The 26,554-nt window shown below is 39.5% G+C and overlaps 3 protein-coding genes and 2 non-coding genes across 5 annotated transcripts; all 5 read left to right on the top strand.

The window, feature by feature from the left end:
• Positions 1-2,902: 2,902 nt before the first annotated feature.
• On the top strand, positions 2,903-14,082 carry cratb (carnitine O-acetyltransferase b). Its single transcript, XM_076106014.1, has 15 exons — positions 2,903-3,261; positions 3,616-3,840; positions 4,565-4,683; positions 5,307-5,360; positions 6,556-6,721; positions 7,942-8,116; positions 8,478-8,568; positions 9,199-9,286; positions 9,388-9,488; positions 9,937-10,056; positions 10,852-10,974; positions 11,805-11,940; positions 12,076-12,138; positions 12,229-12,366; positions 13,179-14,082. The coding sequence occupies exons 1-15, from the start codon at positions 3,211-3,213 to the stop codon at positions 13,380-13,382; spliced, it is 1,854 nt and encodes a 617-aa protein (XP_075962129.1). The 5' UTR covers positions 2,903-3,210; the 3' UTR covers positions 13,383-14,082.
• Positions 14,083-14,777: 695 nt separating this feature from the next.
• Positions 14,778-22,464, top strand: ppt2b (palmitoyl-protein thioesterase 2b). Its single transcript, XM_076105622.1, has 8 exons — positions 14,778-15,255; positions 16,315-16,468; positions 16,983-17,078; positions 17,450-17,557; positions 17,720-17,803; positions 18,691-18,775; positions 19,344-19,398; positions 20,223-22,464. Exons 1-8 carry the CDS (start codon positions 15,067-15,069, stop codon positions 20,364-20,366), a joined length of 915 nt encoding a protein of 304 aa, XP_075961737.1. The 5' UTR covers positions 14,778-15,066; the 3' UTR covers positions 20,367-22,464.
• An 878-nt stretch (positions 22,465-23,342) lies between these two features.
• Positions 23,343-26,505, top strand: rps5 (ribosomal protein S5). Its single transcript, XM_076105623.1, has 6 exons — positions 23,343-23,460; positions 24,239-24,342; positions 24,678-24,887; positions 25,498-25,626; positions 26,138-26,236; positions 26,389-26,505. Coding segments are annotated over exons 1-6 (612 nt in total). The 5' UTR covers positions 23,343-23,459; the 3' UTR covers positions 26,458-26,505.
• Positions 24,460-24,592, top strand: LOC142965551 (small nucleolar RNA SNORA3/SNORA45 family). The gene has a single exon (XR_012957703.1). It is a non-coding gene; the product is annotated as a small nucleolar RNA SNORA3/SNORA45 family (small nucleolar RNA).
• LOC142965550 (small nucleolar RNA SNORA3/SNORA45 family) lies at positions 25,931-26,062 on the top strand. Its single transcript, XR_012957702.1, has one exon. It is a non-coding gene; the product is annotated as a small nucleolar RNA SNORA3/SNORA45 family (small nucleolar RNA).
• Positions 26,506-26,554: the final 49 nt, after the last annotated feature.

Here is a 26,554-nt window from a genome sequence, read left to right as displayed (position 1 = left end):
GGTTCACATTGTTTTGGCCATTCATGATGTCTCACTGTGAAACAATCCGTAGGTTTGGACTTTACTCCGGCTAAAATGGCGTTTTATTTTCACTGTGTTGAACTTTCCTTAAATAATATGTTGGCAATATTGTACTGTATGACTTTACTATTGTCAGCAAATCCCAAGAAAAGACAAAAATCAACAATTAATTATTGTATTTCTTGTGAAGCCAAAGTCTGATTTAGCTTATTCCTCTGCACCATAGCGCTCTTTATAAACACATAAATGAGCCTCGGTGTTGTTCTGCGTGACATGTTCTTTCATTATGAGGAACAAGGGCATTGTAGTTTTATTTTGAGCCAATCCCACATGTCATATATACTCAAATACTAAATGTCACTTCACATGTTTTTTTAGCTTAGATGCTCACGCAAAAATACGTTCACAGCTTAATCAATAGAGGTGTTTATACCATTGACTCCTGTCTCAAAGCTGCTCAATAGCCTCCTCCATTTTAGACTGAGGCTCTCTGTTTCCATAAAAGCCAGGCGGACGTCACTGTTAAGAGAGCTTAGTTTTTGTCTTTTCATGGGGATTTATCGACAATAAGAAACATCTAGATTTACGCCAGCCTTCAGTAAAACAAACTCACCAATTTACAGAGTTTTTTCCAAATGGCAGCGGGTTAGCAGCGTTGGCAAACTCAGCATTGTGAAGAAATAAATTTAAAAAAAAAAACAATATTGGTTTTAAACGCAGCAATGGCAAATGTAAGTTTGGTAAAAAATAAACATTTTTTTTGGAGAGCGAATGGAATTGTTCGGTTGCATTTATGGTCCTCAAAAAGCCATACATGTCACTGTTGGTGAATGGGAAGAAGTCAGCTCCAAATATCAAGTGGAATAGAAATCCTAGAGTCACATTTCTTACCTTCCATCTCCGTCTCTCTGTCTTCCAGATGAGTCTTGCCCTCGGTAGAAGCCAGTCACCTCCGCCAAAATTGCCCATTTGACGAGATCACCAACACTCTGTTGAACAATATTACATGATTTTTACTGTGTTTGTTTAATCCGAATTGTTGAAGTGAGTGTTTGTAATCCTTGTGGTGTTTTGTTTTGATCTAGTATCAGAATGAATGAGTATCGTGGAAGAAATGAACATGACAGTTTGATTTCGTGAACATAATTGTGATTACTGGGGAAAATATTTCACCTGGTTTTATTTTCAGGGAAATTGAGGGGCAATTGTGAATGTATGGTACATATGATAAAAGACCCTCAGGTGTGCTCTGCCGGGCACTGAACGATCACTTGTCTATGCAATATAAAGATATGATTTTATTTTTTAGTTAATATATTTGATAGTTTCTTTCATGTTGATTACCTTCTATATTGAAATCTGCCTCAGCACAGAAGAGTGATGTTTATATCATCTGGTTTCATGTGCCTGCTGGATTTGCCCATACAGATGATATGAAGATCAGTTTATAGAGATATTTGATTTTTGTTGTCTGAAGCCTTTTTGGAAAAACCTTCTCAGTGGGTGTTGGCCGTAGAGCTAACCCGGAACAAGGGTGGTGCAATGTGTGCAGGGCAAGTTTTAGAGGTCTGTGTCTTTTGTGGGGTTTACGTGAGCATTGTTGTTCATAATGACAACTCGTAACAGTTCAGCTAATGTGTATGAATACAAATAAAGGCATTATTTTGTTATTTCTTTTGTCATGTGGAAGTGGAGAGAGCCGTGTGAGTGAAAGTCCCCGAGAGGAAGTCGTGTTTAGTTGAAAACATAAGCAGTTGACAGATTAACTTCATCATATTACAGCTGCTATCTGACTTTTGGCTGTACTACGTTTATGACACAATATAAACTCAGTGTTCCTTGTTTGTAAGTAAATATTTTAATTGGTGAAAGAAGATACTAATTCTGTGCAAATTATTTTTTTTTCTATGTTGGTTAAAGAAGCTGGCTTCAAGAGAATAAATCTAATACATATCACTGATAATAGTTTTGTGTCCTCTTTTATTTGTTAATGGTACCATGTACAGAAAGTGAACTGTTCCTCAGCTTTTTGTCCCTTTGATAAATGATTTCGGTGAAAATATTCTAAATGTACGAAATATACTGAAATAAGAAGTTCATTCTTGATCTTGGAAACAAGCTTTTTAAAGCAATCTCACCACAATGTTCTCAGTAGCCGTTAAATTGTATCACATGATCTTCCTCCAGATTCCCAGTTGTCCTGGAAAAGACATTAAAATTCCCATTTTTTTAATACATTTGTTTGAAATAAGCAAATTGCTAAATTAAAACAACTCTCATATGAAAACAGTAAAAACAATGTGTTTAAAACAAACCTAATTTAATGGAAAAATAGAAACTGTTAAAACCAAGTGATGACTGGTTTATGTTTGAAGGGGAAACCTGGAATATCTTTTACACGCTTCACGCCCGTAACTACATCCTACTTAAGTATTGTTTATGGATATGTATACTGTATTGTGCATTGTTCTCGTTATGATGTTCCTTTAAAAATGTTGACAGTATGGAATTTTTTTGTAGTTTTACTCTATTTGGACAGAGATGAATGGCGAACATCAGGCTAACGCAGGCTATTTGTCACCACTTCTCTGTTGATTAATTAAAAAGCATATATAATACATATAAAAAACAGTCACGGGAGAGCGAGTATTTTTCCTTGTAATACCTGCAGTACATTTTCCTGCCTGTACTTTTACCAACGGATCAGAATACTTCCTCAACCATTGTGTTATTGTGGGAAATGGAGTCACAAGTAAACTGTATTCATCATGAGCTGTAACAGCGACACTCTGCGGTGAGACGCGGTATTGCACACGACGTTCGGAGGCTCGGTGACGTAGCTGTTTACGGAAACATTTTTTACGTCAACACGTGTGCGGGCTTGTAGCGTAAAATCAGTCCAGTACGTGAATGTTTGCACGCTCGCAGTTTGAGGGGATTAAACAAAAGACGACGGGGATCGACTTTAACCGCGTGCACTGATGTTTTCAAACTAAAAGCCGTCGAGCGACTACGACTCCCATCTACGTCCACCATGAAGAAGAAGTAGTAGGAGGGCCCTGTTGTTCTTCTGTATTCTGACGCACAGATACTTTTTGCAATAAATTTACAGAATATATATATAACGCCAAAAAGCGGATCGTTGTATCACATATGCGACACGTAGTGGATTTCTGACTGTAAGGAAACATGATTTTGAGGAAAATCCAACCAGGAATCTGCAGAGCATGGCTGTCTCGGGTGAGCTGTTTTCCGATAAAGAGTGTTAAATGTTGACATGTTATATTCCTTCTTACGGTGCGTTTGTTTAATGCAACGGCGCTGTCAAGCGAATAAGAGGCAGCTGGTCATGTTTCCTCAAGTCATGTCTTCCACACTTCCTATTTTGATACGCCCTTATTGTCAAACTTTCCTGGAAGGCATTGCATTGTGCTGACATGCAGAGTAACTGTAGCAGCACCGTGGTTACACTACATGAACTATAAGTCCTAAATCTGAGGCGTTTGCAGGGCAATAGATACATATTTATTATATTTATTTCCCTCAGTTTTCCCGGAAACCCTTTTTAAACCGCTCCCTCTCCTCTCCTTCCAGGTCTTGCTGAGGCCGGAGCTGTGCTTCTTCTCCTCCGTGCCCCCACAGCCAGTGCCGCCTCTGATCCAGACCCTGAAGGACTACCTGAGCTCCCTGGAGCCCCTGCTGCCCCCGGAGGAGCTCCGCCACACCCGCAGGATGGTGCAGGAGTTCGGCAGTCCGGGTGGCCTCGGTGCACGGCTGCAGAAGGGGCTGGAGAAGAGAGCCAGGCACACCAACAACTGGGTCCGTGTCTCGTCTCGGTGTGGGAAGTGGGACAGGTGTTAGAGTGATATGGGTGTGTTTTTAAAGGGTAGAGCTGCTGTGGTGTGTTTGAAGCAGTCATGGGTGGTAGAACAGCACTGTTATGTATCAGGCCAAAGCTGTGCTGCCAAAAAACAAAAGCTAACTTCTTTTCTCCGAATTAATTTGAAGTTGTTGTGCTGATGAGGTATTGGACAAAGCAAAGTGGCTTCAACAGAAAAATCCAAATTCCCAACATGCACTATGTGTACAAGAAAAGCTGCACAATCCTACGTTTGTCATTTCAGTGTCGACTGTCACAACCGTGATTTGAGAACACAGATTTCGGGTGTCAACGACTTTTTTATTCTGTAGTTAACACAAACATTTTTACTGCAAAGTTTATTCTCAACAAAGATTAATTTATATCGCAGTTTTTCAAAACAAAAGTTACAAAGCACATCACAGTAAAAGCATTCAGCAAAAAGTAAGACAGGAGGGAATGTACTGGAAAACGGTTGAACAATATCTTTTAAAATAATAAAATAATAAAATACTAAATAATAAAATACTGTCGGCACCTGGATCCTGGTCTGCATTACAATACACATTTATATATTCTTTTTATTCAAGTAAGTCCAGTAATTTATGAGAAATTGTAGTTTTCGTGGAACCCTTTTGACAGTTTACTCTTTGTACAAATTGACTATCAACCCTGTGTGTGTAGATCTCACCCTGGTGGGTGCAGTGGGCGTACCTGGAGAGCAGACAGCCGCTGCCTGTGCACTCGAACCCGGCCATCTCTCTGCCCAGGAGAGATTATAACGACTGGAGGAGCCAGCTAGTGTGAGTCGACAACAACATAAACACACTGCAGCAGCGCAGTCGGTAAAACATCTGGAGAAGAAATAACCTGCAGGAAAATGTGTAAAAATAGCCAATGCTTTACTCATTGATAAGCACTCGATTGTAATAGAGCCTGCATCGATCTGCAGGTTTTCATAATCAATAAATTGATTCGTCAATAAAGTCCCTTAACAGCTAGTTCAGCAGTTAGTTAAACACATGGTAGTTCAGCCCAAGCAGACAAAAGCAATGTGTTTATTGCAGTGCTGCGTCTTTGTTTCCAGTGGAAACACTTGGCCAGGATGTTGCCCTTAAACGTGACGTAGATACACACCATGGATGTGTACAGAGACCTGGATACAGCGTCGGAGGCGGCGCCTTGTTCGTTCCTATGAAAGTTGCTCATAAATGAAGCAAAAAAAAAAAGTTAAACTTCTGAATCTATAATTTGGATTATGGCTGGGTTCCAAATCGCCTCCTTTTCCTTTTTCCTTCTACTACATACTGCAGCTGCCCTTACAAAGTGCATACTGCTGCATGCGGTATGCGTTCAACTGCAGTTATTCCGTGACAACATGGCGATCGACTGTGTTGCGTAACAAAACATGTTTGTCTCCACTTAGGTTTGCATCCAAACTGATAGCAGCAGTTCTGGACTTCAAGGCCAAAATCAAAACGTAAGTTTGACTCGCACATTAATAAATCAGTTAATCTTTCTCACGTTATAAGAACAGTGGTGGAAGAAGTAGTCCGATCTTTAACTTCAGTAGAAGTAGTAACACCACAGTGTAAAAGTATTCTTAACAAGTAAAATGCATGCTTATCAGCAAATGTAAATCAATAACAGTATTTGCTACGCTAACTGGCCCCTTTCATGTGTTTTGCATTTTTTTTTTTAGGATTTTTATCACTTGTGTATGAATATGAAAACAGCATTTTTGTTCTAGTCGGTTGAGCTGATTTAACCACTTTATTATTTTATTTAAATGTCTTTAAAAGTTTTAAAGGAATTTCTGTCTATAAATGAGTCACAAAGCGGTATTTTGCAGTGCAGTAAGAATGTTTCAGCGTGTTTTTAAATTTAAATCAACTTTTTTTTTTTTACTTTTTAAGAGAAAATGCAACTTCAAGGACTCAGTTTCAGACTAAAGTCACTTGATAGGGGGGAGGTTTTGTTAACTTAACAATGCATCGTGTTTTTTGAAGCTCATGTGTTTTTGTTTTTTATATGAAAAGTAATCTGCACAACATAGAAAGTAACTGCAAATGTCAGTATTCATATAAAGTACCCAAACTACTTAAATACAGTCCTTGAGTAAATGTACTTAGTTACAGATAACAAGCAGTTCTACTTCATACTGACCTAAATACAACCCACATTTAATGGTGTACAGATCACCTTTGTATTTCTCTGTAGGGGTGAATACAGTGAGTATTAGTATTAAAAGCAAATGATACCAGCCGTCAATAATTACCTGCTACAGTTGGTTATTAATATAAACTTTTGTCAACCATGCTACAGTAACTTTTGAATCTGTTGTGTCACGGTCATTTTCACTAGTTTCTATTTTAGTGCTTGATCCTTTAGTCTGGCTGGCATCTAAATCTGTGTCTAAATATATTTGCCCAAAGTGTCTAACAGTGTCTGTGCAAAGCCAACAGCTTTGTTGTATTTTTGTGTGTGTGTTCTTCTTTCCAGTCTCTCCCTCCACATGCACGCACAACGCAATCTGAAAGTAACTAACAACATTTACTCAAGTGCTTGAAAATATATAGTTTTTTTTCTCCACTCGGTTTATTTGACAGCTCTAGCTCTACCTATATAGAAATATATTAACATCTAGACACTTGTGTCTGCACTCTCTCCGTCAGCGGGCAGCTGCCGGTGGAGAACGTGCGAGGGAAGCCTCTGTGCATGGAGCTCTACCCGCTCCTCTTCTCCTCCTGCAGGATCCCCGGCCCCAAACACGACTACATCGCCCACCACGGCCGCTCCCGGCGCTCGCCGACTCACATCACAGTCGTCAGGAACTACCAGGTGGGATGTGTTGACACCAGATGACACTGTTGGATTTAGATTTTCTCTTTTCCTTGTTGCTGACTCATTTATTACCCTTTTGAGATCGCAAACTTCATCGCAGGCATGTTGAGTCTCGTGCAGTCACACCTGTTTTTTTGTTGTTATTTTTTACGTTGCTGCCCGCTTGTAAGATTTCATAAGAACCTAAACCAATTAGAAATGCACAGATCCCTCTAAGCAGGAGTCACGTGACGCAGAAGAAGCTCTTTTATTGGACAGAGTTTTTGCAGCAGTTCAGAGAGAAGAGTTCTTATAACTCAAGATAAGCCTCATAGACTTATGTGCTCTTCATGTTTCTTTCACCTTCTCTTCACATTAGATAAAACTATTACAAAAATAATAGTCTAATAAATCTGCAAATCGTTTGATCGATATAGGGTTATAAATAGTGCAAAAAAAGTAAAGGAGTGCAGCAAATATTCTCATTTGAAATGTTAAAATCACAGAAATTCTTTGGCATTTACTATAAGTGACTAAGACAATTCATTGATTATCAAAATAGTTGCAAATTGACCAAGTAGGGCTTTAACTAACGATTGTTTTAATTCATTTATCTTACGATTTGATTCCCCAAATAATCGACTAATCATTTGTTCTATAAAATAGTGAAGAACGCCACAAACATCATTTCCCAAAACCCAAATTGGCGTAATAAAAATACTATGTTTTGTCCAAAACCCTGAAATATTTGCTATTATATGGAATAATAAACCGGCAACAATTCATATTTTCGAAGCCAGAACCAGTGAATTTTGGCATTTTCGTTTAAAATTTGACTTAAAGAATTAATCGATTATCAAAATCAATGCTGATAGATTTTCTGTTGATCGACTTAAGGATCAATGCTAGTTGTTGGAGCTCTAAGTGCAGTCTGTGTTCACAGCATTGCTGCACATGTCAGTGTGGTTGGGGTTTGTGAAAGACAAAAGCCCAAGAGGTTAAATGAATCGGTACAAAAATACTAACTGTGAACACAACACACACACACACACACACACACACACACGCACAGTCTGTATCTTGTAAAGCAAATAAACACTAAACACAACATTGTGTGGAGGCCTGTTTAGTTCCGGTGAAACCAAACCAACATAGGAAGCGTCGCCCCTCGAGCACTTCTCATCAAATCGCGGACAGAGCACAGACGTGACAAAGATGGCCTCCTCTTTTTCTGCTAGTTCTTCCAGCTGGAGGTTTACAACAGCGACGGCTCCCGGATGACGGAGAGTCAGATCCACAGCCAGCTGCTGAGGATCAGGGCTCAGTCCTGGAAGACGGACAAAGAGCCGATGGGCATCCTGACCAGCGAGCACCGCCACACCTGGGGAGAGGCCTACGACCGGCTGCTGAGAGGTAAATCACAGGACGACATGCACTACAATGCTACATATTTATATTAATACTGTTATAATTTCTATGTGTTACAAATCATTCAACATCTTCTTCCAAAGTGTTCCATTTAATTTCATCGCACTATTGTAATCAAATAGCAGTGAAACCTGCTTGAGAAAGGACGTCATGAAAATGTTGGTAAAATGATAAATGTAGTTAAGCTTGTTTGTTTTTACATTTATTTATTTGTCAAACTGGCTTTATTGTGTGCCAGCACAATATTAATTGTAAATACAGTAAGAGATATGGCACTACATTTGATCAGGTTTTGTTTTGTTTTTGTAAATACTCAGAGTTCTTGTTTCTCCTTTTTGTGACTCAGATAAACTAAACAAGGAATCGGTGCGGCTGATAGAGACGGGACTTTTCTCCTTGTGTCTGGATTCTCCGGTCATGAGGATATCGGATGAAAAGTATGCACACACTCACACAAACAACCTGGTGTGTGTGTGTGTGTGTGTGTGTGTGTGTGTGTGTGTGTGTGTGTGTGTGTGTGTGTGTGTGTGTGTGTGTGTGTGTGTGTGTGTGTGTGTGTGTGTGTGTGTGTGTGTGTGTGTGTGTGTGTGTGTGTGTGTGTGTGTGTGTGTGTGGACTTTTGGTTCTTAAGCAAAAACGTACATTTGTCACTTCCTCCATTTGAAATGTTGTTGACAGCTTGTTTCTTTAGACTGTCAGACACTCAGATTTTATTGTCTATCTTGATTTTAGTCTTTTTGTGATTTTTGGAGTCACTAAAAATACTTATTTACAAGTAAAAGTCCTGTATTATAAATATTACCTAAGTAGAAATACAGAAGTATTATCAGCAATATGTACTTTAAGCATATCATTTGTTATTTTATGTAAAATGTATCCAGCAACTATAGGTGACTAATAAATGTAGTGGAGTAAAAAGTAAGATTTGCCTATAAAATTGGAAATACTCAAAGTACAAGTACCTCAAAACTGCTGGAGTACAGTACTTGAGTAAATGTACTTACCACTGGTCACGTGATCTTTTTCTTAGTGTGATGATCTAGTTTGATTCCAACTTTGATTGACAGGTATGCCAGCCGTAAGGCAGCGCAGGTTCTGCATGGAGGCGGGACGTTCTCCAACAGCGGCAACCGCTGGTTTGATAAAACGCTGCAGGTGAGCAGCAGAGATGTTCTCGCGGGACAAGGAGAGGGTAACACCAGACTGATACTGCAGCTACAGCAGGCAAACTGTTGTCTGTGTGTTTGTTTGAATAGTTCGTGGTGGGCGAGGACGGCTCGTGGGGTCTTCTGTATGAAGCAGCCACAGCTGAGGGTCCACCCATAGCAACACTGCTGCATCACATCCTCGAGTACTGGTGAGATAAAGGGTCGACGAGGGGAGACCTCATTGTGTCCTGATGCACACGCTGCTTTAGCTGGATTCAATGTTGTTTACTTAAGTTAAACCATAACAGCATCTATATCTCTTTCTTTACTCTCACGATCTAAACACATAAAATTGAATTTGTACTGACAGTCTGTGTGCAATGAGACATAGATATCTTTACTTTTGAATGTAACCGCAACATGAGACGTTTACACACTCATTTGATGCTTTTGTTCAGAGTGATTTACATTTTTCTCATGAAAACCAGGCACAGAGTTACCAGGGAGGCACTAAAGCTTCAGCTAAATGTCTCCTTACAGAGCGGTTGTTAACACGGGGAAACCAAATTGCACAGTGACTCCCACTAGTGAAGCAACATAGACAAAACGAACCATGACAATAGGGTGGAAAATAATTGTGTGTTTTCTTGACTGCAGTGAGAAACCAGACCCAAAGAGAGCGCCGCTGGTCCCTCTACCGATGCCCAAGAAGCTTTACTTTAACATAGACCGGGAGATTAAGAGGGACATAGAGCACGCCAAGCGGAACCTCGACATGTACGTTTCCCCACTTATTCCCCTGGACAGTGTGGAGGGTTGAAGTGTGAATGTAGAGTCTCTGCAGACTATGTACTCGTCATGATAACAGAAGAATGGCCTCGCTGCACAGCGTATGCTAGACGTTTGCTTTAGTCTCAAAAACGAACAAAGCTGAAATGAACTTGGCCTGGAAGAAAGCCACAGGAGTGCAAACACGTTTATCGTCTCTGTGTGAATGTAACCTTGACAAAAGGGAAACGCTGTCATTGACTCTACAGAGGTTTTAGAAGTCACTGTTGTCATCCAGGCCTTTCCCACAAGCCTTTGTACAATCTCAGAGTAGCTTTAAATCACCCAGATGCCAAGAACTAAATGAGGAATAGAAAAGTTTCTCCTGTTTCTCAAAATACCTTGAAGTAGAGTCACATGTGGCACCATAGTGTAGTTGTTAGCAAATATGTGTTTATCAATGTATTTGTCAGAAACTATAACTATTCAGGTGTAATTGATTTATATTATTATATAAATTATGTAAACGAACAGACAGTACAAATTATGAACATGGAGGTTTATTATTGACCTTTGGGAACACGTTTTTCAGAGCTTTTGGTCAGATCTCACGGTCTTCTTCAGTGAATGGACCTGCTCAGGTGTCAGACCAGCTTTTATCACATCTTGTGTACTTGACAGGGTGAATGTTTCCATTCACAGTAGAAAGCCATGAGACGTGGACAATAGGCTCCACAAAAAGCTAGAAAACGAGCCTTGAGTTTGGAATAATTTTCGGAATAATACGTTTGGAATTTTCTGCAGACTGATCAACGACCTCGACGTGAACGTGTTCAACTTCAAGAGATTTGGTAAGGAGCTTCCCAAGCAGCACAACCTGAGTCCAAACTCCTTCATCCAGGTCGCCCTGCAGCTCGCCTACTACAGGTCAGTCACGGTGACATCACAAGTTTTATTTTTATTGTTTGCATCACAAGAGAAATCCATCTTAAGAAACTCTGTCTATTGTTATTGTCCCCTATTTTAGATTTTCAACAGCCTGCCTATCCAGTTATACATCACTTAGAGTAGAATAGAACAAACTTAATTGTCCCTCCATGGCAGGCAATTTATCTCAATTAAAAAACAATAAACACAGTAAAATGAATGTACAAATTAGTATAAAACCAGGTCATGTTATTTATAGAGCACATTTAAAAACAAATTTTGAATAAACTGCAAATAAATGTCCATAAATCTGCTTGAGATATATAGAAAAAAAGATGCTCTTTGATCGTCAGAACTTGCTTGACAGTCATCAGATTTTAAGTTTTCTTCAGGATATAAGTAATTGAGTGACGGCTGTTCAGTAGATAATTCGGCATACTTTTAATGACACATTTTTTTTTGAATGAACATTGCCTTAAAAGAATAAAACAGGGCCTCAAATTGTATTCCACAGCTAACTAACTGAATCCATGTCAACAGTCTACTTCCTGTTTGAACCCACCAAAGCATTATGGGAACTACAGCTCCAAAACGTTGAGATCCCCAAAAGACGACAGCCTTGGCCGCACCAAACCAAATTCACATTCCACTGCTGTTAATATGGCAATAAATTATTGAATCTTGATTCTTGAATTTAGGTCATTCGTTTCTGTATTCTGTGCGGCTTGTCCTGGAATGCACATCAGTGATGAACAAATGAGACTAAAGACTGAAATGATCAGCGTTTGAGCCGTTGGACTTTCATTCCTTTTTGTTCTTTCTTGTTTTAGAGCTCACAATGAGGTCTGTCCCACCTGTGATATCGCCTCCCAGAGGATGTTTCGAGGAGGGAGGACAGAATACATCCGCTCGCCCACAAACCAGACGCTCAAGTTCATTCTTGCCTTCGACGATCCGTCCGTGTCGGTGAGAAGCGCCAGTCAATTGTTCCGCTGCGGCTAACGCAGGATTCATTTTTTAGCTTGTTTTCTTTCCGGTGGTTTAATAGCGAGGAGAAATGTAATCGTTGTGTGTTTTTTTTTTTTATTTCTCGTGTTGCAGCGAGAGGCAAAGCTACAACTGTTCAGAGAAGCTGTTGACGCCTATACAGCTCTGACTCTTAAGGTAAATACCAAGTCAACTTTCATTTGCCCTCTTGTTATTAACTGATCCCCACCTCCTCTCTAAAATCGTCTTTTTATCTGCTCTGTTCAGGTACTCCAAGGACACGGCGTTGACCTGCACCTGCTGGCGCTCAAGCTTCAGGCCATCGAGGAGGGACTGAGCGTCCCCAAAGTCTTCATGGATACAGCTTACGGCCTCGCAACACACTGGAAACTCCGAACGGGGCAGGTGTGTTTCTGTGTGATAGTGTGTCTCTGTTGGTTTGTTTCACAGAAGGTTTTGACACTCCTGTAGCACAACAGGAAGTGGGAATTTAGCTTTTGTGTATTTAACGATACTATGAATATATGTAAGGGAGCTCTTAGCATGTGATCAGCAGTTTCCTGTTGTTCTGGAGCTTGTGATGCTGTTCTCTTGTCGTGGAGCAATAACTGCCAACAAAATAGGGTTTGGGAGTTTCCAGCAATCACGCTGCTTATCTTCTGTTTTTTTAGTTTTTTTAGTTTTTTTTATGATGACATAAAGTCATTTGCTCCTTGGATGATTTGACTGCAATTGTGTTTTTGACAGCAGAAGCTCATGTGGTTTTAATGGTCCTAGTTTCACATTTTGTCTTATTATCCATTTACGATGTAGCTAGCTGCTGTATATAGTGTGAGTTGGTGATTCACTCTGGATTCATCCTGCTTGATCAAAGTCAACAATTTTCTCCTTACTTCACCTTTTCACACTGATTCAGTCTCGACGTGTAATTTACATACAGAACAAAGAATAATGACACCACAAGTCAACACTAATAGATTAATTAGTAAAAGATTAAGACAGGAATTGTCAGATCTTGTGAGATCAAGGACACCCAAATATAGGTCTGATTTGATGTTGTTTGAACTGATTTTGGCCATATTGTAATATAATGTATTTTAGGAAATCATTGTTGTGATATGGTTTTCAGCCAAAGTTTCCACATTATATTTGTGCAGGTGTAACTTTCTTTCTCTTCATACATTATCTCGTGTTAATCCTCCCTCTTGCCCCTTCAGGTGCCCGCGAACACAGACAGCGTGATGTGTTTCGGGCCTCTCGTTCCTGACGGTTACGCCATTTGCTACAACCCCCAGGCAGACCACGTCCACTTCTCCATCACCGCCTTCAACTGCTGCGAGGAGACGAATGCAGAAGCGTTAGCTCTCACCCTGAAGGACACTTTGTGTCAGCTACAGGAGCTACTGCAGCCTACTGTGTAGAGCTGAACCTGCAGTACGTCCAACAGGATGAACCCATTCCTCTACACATGGAAAAATAGACGTTATTTTTCTTAAAACAACATTTTGTAGAGGTCTTGATGAGGTTTGGATGTTTCTCTGTGCATGTAGCTCTTCACTAGAGCGTTTGAATCTGAGCAGGTTTTGAAGACTGCGCGCGGTGTCTCTGTGGTGCTTTTTGATGCTTTTGATGGAGCAATAAATCACTTTCCTTTTCTTGCATGAGCTGAGCAAGCAAGCTGCATTATATTTGCTACGGTGGATGCAACAATATGTGTATGTGAAAGTAAAACAAAGTCAACACTCCATCATTAATCACAGTAAGAGAAAGCATTTGTGTTGAAACTGACTACACTCCTTTTACAAGTTATGGGATAACCAGTAGCCTTTTCAGTACCCTATATTGACAATACATATGTTGTTTTTTTTGTTCACTGCCATCGGTTAATTGACAATTGTTTATGGAAACCATTGATTGTGTGTCTGTTTGAAATGGACGAAAAGTCAGAAGGCTGGTTATTAATGGTGACAGTGCAAAGAAGTGACGGTCGCTTTTCTCTTTTCAGTCGAGCCTGAACTTCAGGATGTACTTACTGTATGTTGAAATGAATTTGAAGAGGCTTTTGGGTGTTGTTCTGCTCTCAACCTGCAGGACTGGTTAATAAATCGTGCCATCACATGATTCCTTGTGTACATGCTTTGTGTGTGTGTGTGTGTGTGTGTGTGTGTGTGTGTGTGTGAGAGAGAGAGAGAGAGAGAGAGAGAGAGAGAGAGGGAGAGTATGACAGTAATTAGCAAAGGTGGAGCTGTGTTTGTTTTGCATCGACTAGTGTGCTTGTGCTATGTCATCCCAACTCGGTGAGCTATTTCAGCTATGCAGTAAACCACATGGTAGTTGTGCTAATCTCTTACTCGTCTCCCATCAAGCTGAGATTGCATTCGGAAAAGATCTTTTAACAGCCAGGATAATAAGGAGGACTTATTACAGCAAGAAAACCCTGTTTCAATATACATGTAGACACCTGAAAAATTGTGAACCCACACTTTGATATATCTCTTAGGAATCATTGTAATGATATATTGAATGCTGTTATTTTATTCAGTTTACATGATCTTTTTCATTCCTTCTGCTTTATTAATCATTGGCCTGGCTAAATAGATCATTTAAAATACTGTAAATTCCTTTTAATAGGTGACTGAATAAAAATAAAAATAAAAGAATCGGTAATAACGTGAATAATTCTACCTTCTGCGTTATTAGACGGTGTATATAATGTTTATAATGACTCTTGTAACTGACTGTACAATGTGTACTTTGTATCCACGCTGCTGATTGGAGAAGCTGGAACCGGAAATGACGCCAACCGTGCCTTCATCACGTTTAATATAAAACCGGAACAAACAGAAGAAACCAAAGCAAAGCTCAGCAGCTGTTTTAGGTCTTAAAGTGTTTTTGAGTATTAAAACATAAAGTTTGTGTAAAACCGGATAGTTTAAGGGACACTGACGAGCTTTTTTTGTACCGCGGCTTGGAAAAAGAAATGGAGATGAAGATGGCAGCATAACATCAGCCGAACATCAAGATTTTATGTTTTTATTTCATTTTAAAGTTATCTATTTGATTTAGTAAACCTTTTTAGTGTTTTTTGAATTGTTTTGCGTTATAATGAAGGGCTCCCATTCTGCTTTTTTGAGCCGAAAGGGGAGGCGGTACAGCGGGGCGGCCGGGCTGCTGTATCCGCTGCTCGGTGCGTGTCTCTGGGCTTCGGTGGTCGGGTTCAAGCCGGTGGTCATAGTCCACGGTTTGTTCGACAGCTCAGGGGATTTTAACCATTTACAGCAGTTTATCAACGAGGTGAGTGGTCGTCACAAAGAGACTGGTTCAATGTGGTTCTTTGTAGGTATATACATGTTGTTTTTCAGGAGTTGACCTTATGCAATGTATACTGCAGGCCTTGCAGCTTATATCACCACATGTTATCAGCAACTGTGGACCTGCGCCATGCTGTATGTACTGTTAGTCAGCTTTTATCATAACCGTAGAGTCACATGTCTTCGAAATGTATATTTTTCTGCATTATTCCTGCAGCAGCACCACAGGAGAGTGAGAGATTAGTACCTTGTCATATGCAAGTGTTGATTGTAAAAATAAAAGTTAGTTATGTAATGTAGGCTCAATTAAATCTAGTATTCAAGAGTTGTAAATGTGTTATGTTGGTCTAACATAACCTGTTGTTATTCTGTCATGTTCTCCATAGTTTGTGTATGAAAAATTGCCAAGAAATCGTGAGCCAATCTGGACGTTTTTGGTAGATTAAATCTGTGAGAATGAGTTGGTGGTAATGCAGTTCACAATGCACAGTGAAATGTGGCCTGTCCTGCTTCTCAGCTTGAATCCTCCAAACCCCTCACACACCGTTTTGACAAAAACACACAGTTTAAGATTGTGTTAGGAATAACCCGGGTTGAGATGAGGAAGTGGTGAAGATTTTGTGGGGACTCCGGCAAGGTTGATGAGGCACAAACCAAGATTAAGTTCCTCTTTTTGTACACCTAGAAAGCTGATGATTGAAACCAGACTATTTCTGGAGGAAAATGAAAATAGAAAGCGGAGATTTAGACCTCGGTCTGTCTGTTTCGGTTAGTCTGCCTTCTTACCAAACAGACTTCTGATGAATAATCAATATCTAAAGCACATCTTGATCTATTCGTTGCTAAAAAACACTGTGGACTTTTGTTAATACGGGGTGTTTGGTTTGCTGCTGTTGCTTTTAACACTGAGCTTAGAGTTGTTTCTTGTTCGTGTTTAATGCTTCATGCAACAATATGGGACATTAGTTGCACACAGTTCCTCCCCACAAGCCCAGTGCACCCTGTTTTATGAATTGAAACCACCTCCTTCTTTCTCCTGCAGTCTCATCCTGGAACAAATGTTACAGTCATCGACTTGTTTGACAGAAGTGCCAGCCTGGAGCCCATGTGGAAGCAGGTGGAGGGATTCAAGGCCGCTATTTACCCAATACTGCAAAACGCAGAAGACGGGGTCCACTTTATCTGCTACTCTCAAGGTCTGAGTGCATTTGTGCAAGTGATAAAGAGACATACATGTGGTATTTGCTTTTAGATTATAAAACAGTCTTGGTATGTATGCAATTCTTGGGATAACTGACCTCAGTTGTGAATAGTCTTTTATCTAAAAGGGTGGGGCTTTACCAGACTCTCTGTTTGTTTTATTCACTGGATAGATTTTTCTGTGAATTTGGGGATTTCCGCTTCAATCAGGAGTTGGAAAAACATGAATGTTAAAAATGTTGGTGTGCAGTCTTTAGAGTGCATGCAATCAATATGATTAGAGCTGAAACCCACTGGACGATTAATCGGGTAGTTGATCGAAAGTAAATGAATTTGAAACTATTTTAAGATTTGATCACTTGAGCAAATTACAAGCAAAATGCCTCGTTCCATTTTATGCTTTTATTTTGTCTTATGTGATCGTCGATTGAATATCTTCAGGTTTTTGACTGTTGACCGAAAAAGGTAAAAAGCGCTGACGAAAAATATCTTCTGCTGACATTTCAACAGGTGGGCTGGTTTGCAGAGGAATCCTCTCCACTCTCTCTGACCACAACGTCCAATCGTTCATCTCTCTGTCCGCGCCTCAGGCCGGCCAATATGGAGGTGGGTTCAATTTCAAAGGCTGAACACGTGTTCATGTTTAAAGCACCTATAAATCAATATTTACTTAAGAACAATATATCCAACATCAAAACAGCGTGACGACGTGAAAAGGGGGTCGCTCGCCATATATTTGCTCACGGGTGTTGGTAGAGATCAAAACAGATCTAAAAGAAGAGTGAATATTAGTAACAGCTGGATGTATGAATAAGCATCTGTTTGCTAATAAGCTCAACATATCAACTTAAAAGCTGAAGATGTGTCAGCTGCTCGGTTCACAACTTGTTTCCACTGCGCCAAAGTGGCCTAATAATCATGGGATAAACCGGTTTCACCCTCAAGCATGTTCCTCATCCTGCTCTTTGTCTCTTCAGACACAGACTACTTGAGGTACCTCTTCCCACAGTTGGTGAAGTCCAACCTCTTCCACTTCTGCTACACGTCAGTAGGTCAGAGGATCTCCATCTGCAACTACTGGAATGGTGAGAATAATTCATGTTCCTTATCTTGTCAAACCTGAACATTGGATATTCAGTGTGCTGTTGTCCTGAAGAGTGTATCAGACCCAAAGACAGGAGGTGTAGTCTAAGAAAGCTTCATTAACAAGTGTTTTCACATACTGTTTGTTCGTCCTCCTCCTCCAGACCCCCACCACAGAGACCTCTATGTGAACAGCAGCGACTACTTGGCTCTGCTCAACAGCGACAGACCCAATCCAAACGCAACAGGTCAGCACATTCCTTGTGGTCAAAACGCATCCATAAGTTTGATGAATGCAGCAATCAGTGTATGTTTGTCTTAATGATGAAACAGTGAGGTTGAACTCAGAAGACATCAATGGTTAGGAGGAAGTTGTTGTGCTTTTGTTATCAGCTTGTTCTTAGAAAAACTGATTAATTTAATTGATTAAATTAGTTGTTTTTTTGTCACCTATGGTTCAAATAGAGGTTCAGCATTTCACACACGCAAAGAGACTATTTACAATAAACACAATATACCAAGAAAACTCATCACAATACAATTAAAGATACCAAGAGTACACATGCAGATGTCATTAATTACATTACTAACCAGCAAACAGTAATCAATTGTCCTTTATGTTTATAATTACAAAATAAAAACTTTGGCTATTCAAGTCTTAACATTGTAATTACATTTGTTTATAACAAATGTGTGATAAACGAATAACGTGTGAAGTTGATAAACTCTGCAATTGTTGTTTCATTCAAAAAGGAGACTATAAATCCATTTGGGAAGAAATATACTTCTTGAAATTCATCCGGCATTATTGGAAAAACATAACAGATGGACTACAATGAGATAAGATAAATAAGACTTTATTGATTTAAGTGGGGAAATTCACATGTCACAGCCAAACAGAGGCTGACTGAGAGGTAAGAAAAGAAAAAACATATTTAAATGAAGAAAAAAAATACAAAATTTTATAAAATGAGGTCGAGCACTTTAAATAAAACCATATACATACAATACAATACCTCACAGTCTTAAATCCTCTGGTCTAGAGTTAATAGCAGAGCTGTTGTACTGGGTTGCAATAGGTTATTACAGGCACTCCTAATAAAGTGTAATAAAGTAATGTACCCCTCTATCTCAGAGTGGAAGAAGAACTTCCTCAAAATCAAAAAGCTGGTTTTGATCGGAGGACCAGACGATGGCGTCATCACTCCCTGGCAGTCGAGGTGAGTTCATCCTCTGTCTTCAGCATTTTTATCAAATGTTGTTGTGCTCGTGGTCTTTTCATCTGACTTATGGTTTCATTCATTGAAATAGACTAAACTATTTTACGATTATATTTGACACAGTGCACATGAGATTTTCGCAGTTTGATAGTGAAAGTCGGGGTGTCATCTTGCTTGTTCAAATGCTTTAACATTTGTTTTGCCAAATACACTTGAGGCGCTCACTTACCTGAACCTGACCCTCGTGTTAAAAAGCCTCTGAAACAGCAGAATTAATACATTTAATCAGGCATTATTCCTGCGTCTGAACCGCTGATGAAAGCCACTTAACTTGTTGAGGTTAGTGTTTCCTCTGCTGCAGTTGAGTGATTCGTTTTTCCAGTTCACATCGATTCAAACACAATGAGTTTTCTATTTAATAGTCTTCTTCTTTTCCGGTGTCATATGATACTCAGTTCACACATTATTCCGCTCTGCTAGATTTTCTTTTTTTGTCTGTGGCTGATCAGATGACTCTCATGTGATGCTCACACATTTATAACACTTCTGTCTCTCTCCTGATTTTTAGTCAGTTTGGATTTTATGACGACAACGAGACTGTCGTTGAGATGCAGCATCAAGATGTGAGTGAAAATCACACAACAAACACACCCATACGATGCTGTTTTTTATTTTAATACAGTGCCCTCTGTGATCCTTACTTATACTTTCATATTATTTTGGATTGTTATCATCTATAGTCAGTTATTTTGTCATGCACAAGCACACGTGGACGTCTAAGACACCAAAATTGCAGTGAAGCAACAATTTCTTTCAGACAAGCACAGAACTTTTTACATATAATGTTACATTACAAACAAACAACTTAATCTTCGGTCCCAATTTGACAGACATTGAATTGAAAAGTGATGACCTTAAATCATCATATAAAGATCAATAAAAGATATGAAAGACTTCATCTTCAATCTCACCTAAATCACATAACAATCGAAGATTATTTCTCTTCAGTGAGCGCCTTAAAACCTGCACATTTATGTAGCTAGTGGTAATGTAATTGAGCGTAGCTGTGTACTCAGAAATATTTGAGTTAAAGGGCGCTTCATATAAGCCTCTGCAACGTAATATGTTCATGATTTATGCTCGTGCCAAACGTCAACAGACCATCTTTCCTTATACATCAGGAGTACTTTGCCCTGAGCATCATTGTTGCCTGTTTTGCGAGAAAAAAATTCAACATCCAAAATAAAGTTTTTTGCTTCACTAACGTCCCAGTAAAATATCTTAGTGGTGAACTGGAACATCTCATATCTGATGTTTGGATGTTCCCATCCCAATGAAGCACATCATACTTGTAGTACCTTGGGAGAATATGCCTTGTTTAAAAATGTAAAAAAAAAGGTTAAAGAAGAAGAACATCCTTATTTCATTGTTTTTCTTCCTGTTTCAGGTGTTTTTAAGAGATGTTTTCGGTCTGAAGACGCTGGCGGCTCGTGGAGATCTGATCGTCTGTTCTGTTCCCGGCGTCGAACACGTGTTTTGGCACCAGAACGAGACGGTGTTCCACATGTGCATGGAGAAATGGCTGGTGTAGAGCAACACTCTTTGACCGCACACTCACACAGATACACACACGGAGTTACACACCCTACAGTTTTATAAGCTCTTAACTTCCACCACGTATGAAAGGTCACTTTAAAGTACCCTCGCAAGCATTTGTGAGGATGAAATCTAATTTTTTGGGGGATTACAGTTCTTAGAAATGACTTGATAATTATACTCTCTGCTGGTGAGGTTTGTGTCTCGTTGATACATCTTGCTTTTCATGTTAATCCTCGTAACTACTAGGTTACTTTAAAGGGAATAGTTTGATATTTTTGTATGTAAACTTATTTGCTTTCTTAGCTTCGTATTAAGACGAGAAACAAAGGGAAACAGACAGCCTGGCTCGGTCCAAAGCGGACAAAATCCACCTACCAGCACCTCTAAAGTTCACTAATCAACATGTTCTGTGTTGTTTGTTACAACTGTACAACAACTGAAGTGTAAAAGGAGGTTATGTACCGCAGTGCCGACAATTTCTTGGCTAGATGCAGTTACGTCTTATCGTCACAGTGAGGGTGTCAGGCAACCAGTGGAAACTCCAGGGAGATACTGCTCGCAGCCAAGAAATAAAACCCCATAAACCACACGCACAAATTAAACAAACAGGATGTAATGTGTTAATTAGTGTGCTTTAGAGATGCTGGTAGGCAGATTGTTTTAACCTTTGGACAGAGCCAGGCTCGCTGTTTGTATACTAACTGCTGACTGTTCATATTTATTGTACGGACGTTAAAGTGGTATCGATCTTCTTCTTCTCTAACTTTCGGCAAGAAGCGAATGCGTGCATTTCACAAAACTGCTCCTTTCATGATCTCTTTTAGGCCGTGTTGCTGCTGTTGGACAAATCCAGCACATCTCTGTCTGTGTGCTGAAGATATTTTCCCATAAAATAAGCACAAGGCACAAACCGTCAGAAGCAACGAATGTATATAAACTTGATAAAGGTTTAACTAGGTTTGGGTTAATACAGTCAGCAACGATATAGCAAATCATACATTAAAGGAGCAGTCCAGCAATTTAGTATTGCATTTCAGTAAAGTATAGGGACTAGTGAGAGAGAAAGACTCCATGAGGCTGAGTCCCTTTAATTAGCATGAAAGCGATGCCCACATACATACAGTATTTATATCCATGTGTGTGTCTGTGTGTGTGTTTGGTCAGACATACCTCAAAACACCACACAACAGTGCCTGAGCGATGTTCTGTCATCTTGTCTCCATGTACAGACTCACTGCTCTGCTCATCGTATGATGCAGTAATTTATATCTTCTTATTCTTTCATTTTTAACCCGAGGTGGGTCATGTTTTCCTGTTCTTTTAGTGTGCACATCTGATCATGAATATCATGTTCATTAATATTTTCATGCAGTGCTTTGGAGCTTTAGTAGATTGAGCCTTAAAGTTTCCCCTCGTCCCTGTGTTTCATGTCTCATACCGAAGTGCTACGACACGCTGCCTTTAGTGACGGTGCTAAAAGAATAATGAGATAGAGGAGTGGATGTAGAGTGGCCGGAGAGTGGTAGTGCTATATTAGTGTTTACTTGTCGACCAGACCATTGTACGTGGCGCTCTTTACCTCCCATCGCATTTAGATATCTCAGGCGTTTGAGCAACCTTCATGTTTTGTCCACTTGTTGGAAAAGGAATTGATCCTTCTCTTGCATTTTGTTGGATGTTTATGTACTTTATAGATGTTTCTCAAACGAAGAAAAGGAATGGAAATATCTTTTGTGGGATAAAACAAGAAGTGAATGTCTATTTTATTTAGTAAAAATGTATGCTTTGCACATGGTTTAACCAGAATAAAAAAAAGGGAAATGGGATGATTTTAACTGTTTTAAAGTTGTAGATTTGCAGTACTATTTCGATATTGTTGCATCCTTTGTTTAATGTGTACTTGTACAAGTTAATTAACTATTTAAGGGATATCCTTGTCATGAAAACAGTAAATGTAGTTATGGACCATTTTCTAAAAATTCAAAACAGCAACTACTATTTTGACTCCTACAATTTCTACAGTCTCTGGTTCGCATATGAAAATGTGTCAAATGTTGTCTATTCCTCAATAAAAGACAGTTTTAAACATCTTTTTGTGTTAGAATGTATTGCCAGGGATGGTTCTTGTCTAGCCATGTTTGGAAGCACTCTACCACCTCATAACAATTTAACAAACTAGCATATTATGATGGGTAAATAAACTGGAAGTATAGCTCAAAGTCACAAGACACATCAGAACAACATTTCAGAAGATAATTAGTTGTTCAATTCAGATTAGCTTTTTACTTTTTTTATTTTTATGTACTACTTAATCCTATTAAAACAAAGTTTTTCCTAATACATATACTGTATGTGAGACTTAACTGAAATGTATTTGTCTTATTGACTTATATTACGTTTTTAGTATGTTTGGATTAATGTTTATTTGTTACGAATTAAATTTTCAGTGAAATTAATTATTAAAATTTACATTTATAGTTTTTGACTATAAGTTAAACATATCAGTGCTAATATCGTCTCTTTCGAGACACTTGTGTGTGATACTTATCAAAATGTATTTTATGCTTTTATAATACACAATGAATATCCAAAAATATATAATCATATTTATTATACTCAAATATCGATTTTGGCTTCTTCTTTTTGTCATTTCTGTCATGAATAGGTGTTACATTTATGCCAGATACTCACTTTCAAAATCATTATGTCGATTCATGGAACTGTGAAAAAGATGAAATGTATTTTACAGTTTAGCTAATAAGAAAATCATTCATTCCTTTATTTACAGTGCACACAGACAGAATTATAAGAAAAACTGAAAATATATAAAATGACAGAAAAGTAATATTAACATGAAAACAAATAAACTAAAGCAAAATCTTCATCAGCGTATTTCACGTTGTAAGTATTCTGCGTCGCGCAGGCGACACACTTTTAGTCAGAGCCATTCTAAAAGAAAGGACTACAATTCCCTACATGCCTAGCGCCCCGGAAGGACCCGACCATCTCACCGGATATCTGCACGCGGCGCCTCGAAAAGGCCCTTTTCCGTCTCAGAGAAGTGTGGTACACAACGGCAGAGACAAGTGAGTGAAGAATTAAGCTTTTGCTCGCTTCATTTGTCCTGAAAAAGATTATTCTCGGATATTTAGAATCAACACTAGCTCATGTTGTCCGACAGATAGAGATAAAACATCTACGTTTGCCGAAATGTTGTTTTATTTCCACTAAGAGTTTCCCAACGAGCACAACGGCGCCGAGCGTTAGCATGTGGCTAGCTTGCTAGCACATGTGGATGCGGCATGTTAATCAGCGACCTCGATAGATCGCGAGCTCAGTGCTTTATTTGACTAAATGTAGCAACGGTATACTTACTGCCGTTACGTTATTAATGAAGAATACACCACATCTGTATACGAATGTAAAATGTCACAATTATTCGCGGTAGCATGTAAGCTGACAGCTAACGTTACGTTAACTTTGGAGGAGCAGGCTTCAGCTCGGGCCCTGCTGAGAAAGTGGCTGTTTTATCTCACGTTCGGGCATTGCATTTGATCATAAGTGATCTTAGTCAAAGAGAAATGTAAACCTAGGTGTTTATGTGACGTCGGTTAGGTTTACACCAACTGCTATGTAGCTATCAATCTAAATTAGTGTAGTTCATTGTTACGTCTTATTGCTATTATCATATTTCCCGATGTTAAATATTTCGTTACGTTCAAATTGATTCAGAACTGATACAATGATTGACTCTCAGAAAAGGAAAATGTTTGAGGAGAAACGGATGTGCACACAAGGCTGTGTTGGTGTGATGTGCTCTGTGTCCTTGGCTTGAATTGACCGCTGCTTGTATTGCATCCCCAGTGACTGAGTGGGAGACTGCCCCAGCCGTGGCTGAGTCCCCGGAGATCAAACTTTTCGGCAAGTGGAGCACCGACGATGTCCAGATCAATGACATCTCTCTGCAGGTAAGAAGCTGTTTCTAGAATTCTTTGTTGTATTTCTATACATCCTTTCCATCTTCCTTTTTATTACCGAAGCTGTTTTATTTTTGTTATCTGAAATGGATTGTATTTCATGAATTAAGCGAGGCTAGAGTCACGCCTGGTCACTGACCCGTTGACCTGGTGTGCTAGAGTGCTCGCAGAGTAAATGTCTTTGCTTATTCATTGGCTGTAGTCTGTTGTGACCCAGTCAATCACCAACTCAGACACACTATCTCTTCATACATACTGTACTTCAACAGCGCTGGATTAAAATCTGCATTAACCATGATGTTTAACTCACTCTTTGTGCACAACAGGATTACATTGCTGTGAAAGAGAAGTACGCCAAGTACCTGCCACACTCTGGAGGACGTTATGCCGCCAAGCGTTTCCGTAAGGCCCAGTGCCCCATTGTGGAGCGTCTGACCAACTCCATGATGATGCACGGCCGCAACAACGGCAAGAAGCTGATGACCGTGCGCATCGTCAAGCACGCCTTCGAGATCATCCACCTGCTGACTGGAGAGGTATGTCCCACTAACATTCACAAAAATCTCACTTTGGTTTAGTGTGTGCAGCATAAAGGCAGATATTTGGAAGGCATCAATCGATTATAAGCTACAGGAAAAAGTGAACTGTTATACACGATTAACGGACTCCAACCGATCGTATGGGACACGTTTTCATACACTAGAGCTTCTCATAGTTTGTATTTGAGTCAGTCTGTTACACTGGAAAGCAAAATTACATTTTGAAAGAAGCTGATTATTTCGTTATTTTTAAATCCAGACAGATTTAACAGTTGTATATTTTGCTCTAAAATGTTTTATAGCAGACAACTGTAGCCGGGTGCCCGTGTGGAGTCAACTCGGATTGTTTGTGCTAATTGAAAAAAAACATTTGTCCCATTTCTGGTGCCCATTACAGAAGTCACCGTTTGTAGGGACATCAGATATACAGTAGAGCCCAGAGCACTACTTAAAGATATTGCTGGCAGTAATACAACATTGAGCAGATTACCAGAACTTTGTCAGGTTTCAGTTTGTATCCTGTGCTGCCACGGATATCTTTCTTGATGTTGCCACAGGTTTTGCTTTAATAGGAATCTCTTACTATTGTTGAAATGTTTGTTCCCAGAATCCCCTCCAGGTCTTGGTGAACGCCATCATCAACAGCGGACCCCGTGAGGACTCCACCCGTATCGGTCGTGCTGGTACCGTCAGGAGGCAGGCTGTGGATGTGTCACCCCTCCGCAGAGTCAACCAGGTAACCACGCTAATCTACATTAAAAACTGTTCTTTTAAAGTCTGGAGGTAATTGTTCATTCACTATGTAGCATTACAACAAAACCATTAAAGGTGTCATGCTTTCACATGAACTGAATTAGAAAAGATTTAGACTGACTTTCATTTTATTAGATATGGTTATAAATGTCCAAAAATATATCGGGTTGCAGTTATTTATTTTACAATTTCTGTGAGCAACAGCAAGAAAGTGTTTCTCACCAATATATATTCCTTTAATTTTTTTTAAGTGAAAGCTGTAATAGTTGTTTGTATTTCATGCAATAAGCGAGGCTAGAGTCACGCCTGGGTATCTCCCATTATCCTGGTGTGCTAGAGTGCTCGTAGAGGAAATATCTTTGCTTATTCATTGGCTGTAGTCTGTTGTGACCCAGTCAATCACCAACTCAGATACATTACACTTCTGGCGGTCGGTGTTTATTCCACCAAAGTGAATCTTTCGGTCACTAATGTGCTGCTCTGTCGTCTTGTAGGCCATCTGGCTGCTGTGCACAGGAGCAAGAGAAGCTGCTTTCAGGAACATCAAGACTATCGCTGAGTGCCTGGCCGATGAGCTGATCAACGCCGCAAAGGTAACAGTTCATCCAGATTCAAAGTGTGCCGTTACAGATAACTCAACATGTGTTCATGTTAGTGGACATTAAACATAACCTATAATCCTGGTCCTGTTTACATTTGAGTATGTTGAGTTATGTATGTTAACTGCTGATTCTCCTAATTTCAGGGTTCATCTAACTCTTATGCCATCAAGAAGAAGGACGAGTTGGAGAGAGTTGCCAAGTCCAACCGTTAAAATCTTTGCTTTCTAACAAAACAAATAAATTTGAAGAAATTTCCTGAGGTTTTGAGTCCTTGTTTTTTCTTCACAGCTGTTTACGGTCTTTGACAGT

This window comes from Anarhichas minor, unplaced genomic scaffold, assembly GCF_050575085.1.
Source record: "Anarhichas minor isolate MPS153535 unplaced genomic scaffold, ASM5057508v1 ptg000033l, whole genome shotgun sequence".
Classification (NCBI taxonomy): domain Eukaryota; kingdom Metazoa; phylum Chordata; class Actinopteri; order Perciformes; family Anarhichadidae; genus Anarhichas; species Anarhichas minor.
The sequence above is the reverse complement of the archived record's forward strand: the minus strand, read 5'-3'. Positions and strand labels throughout refer to the sequence as shown.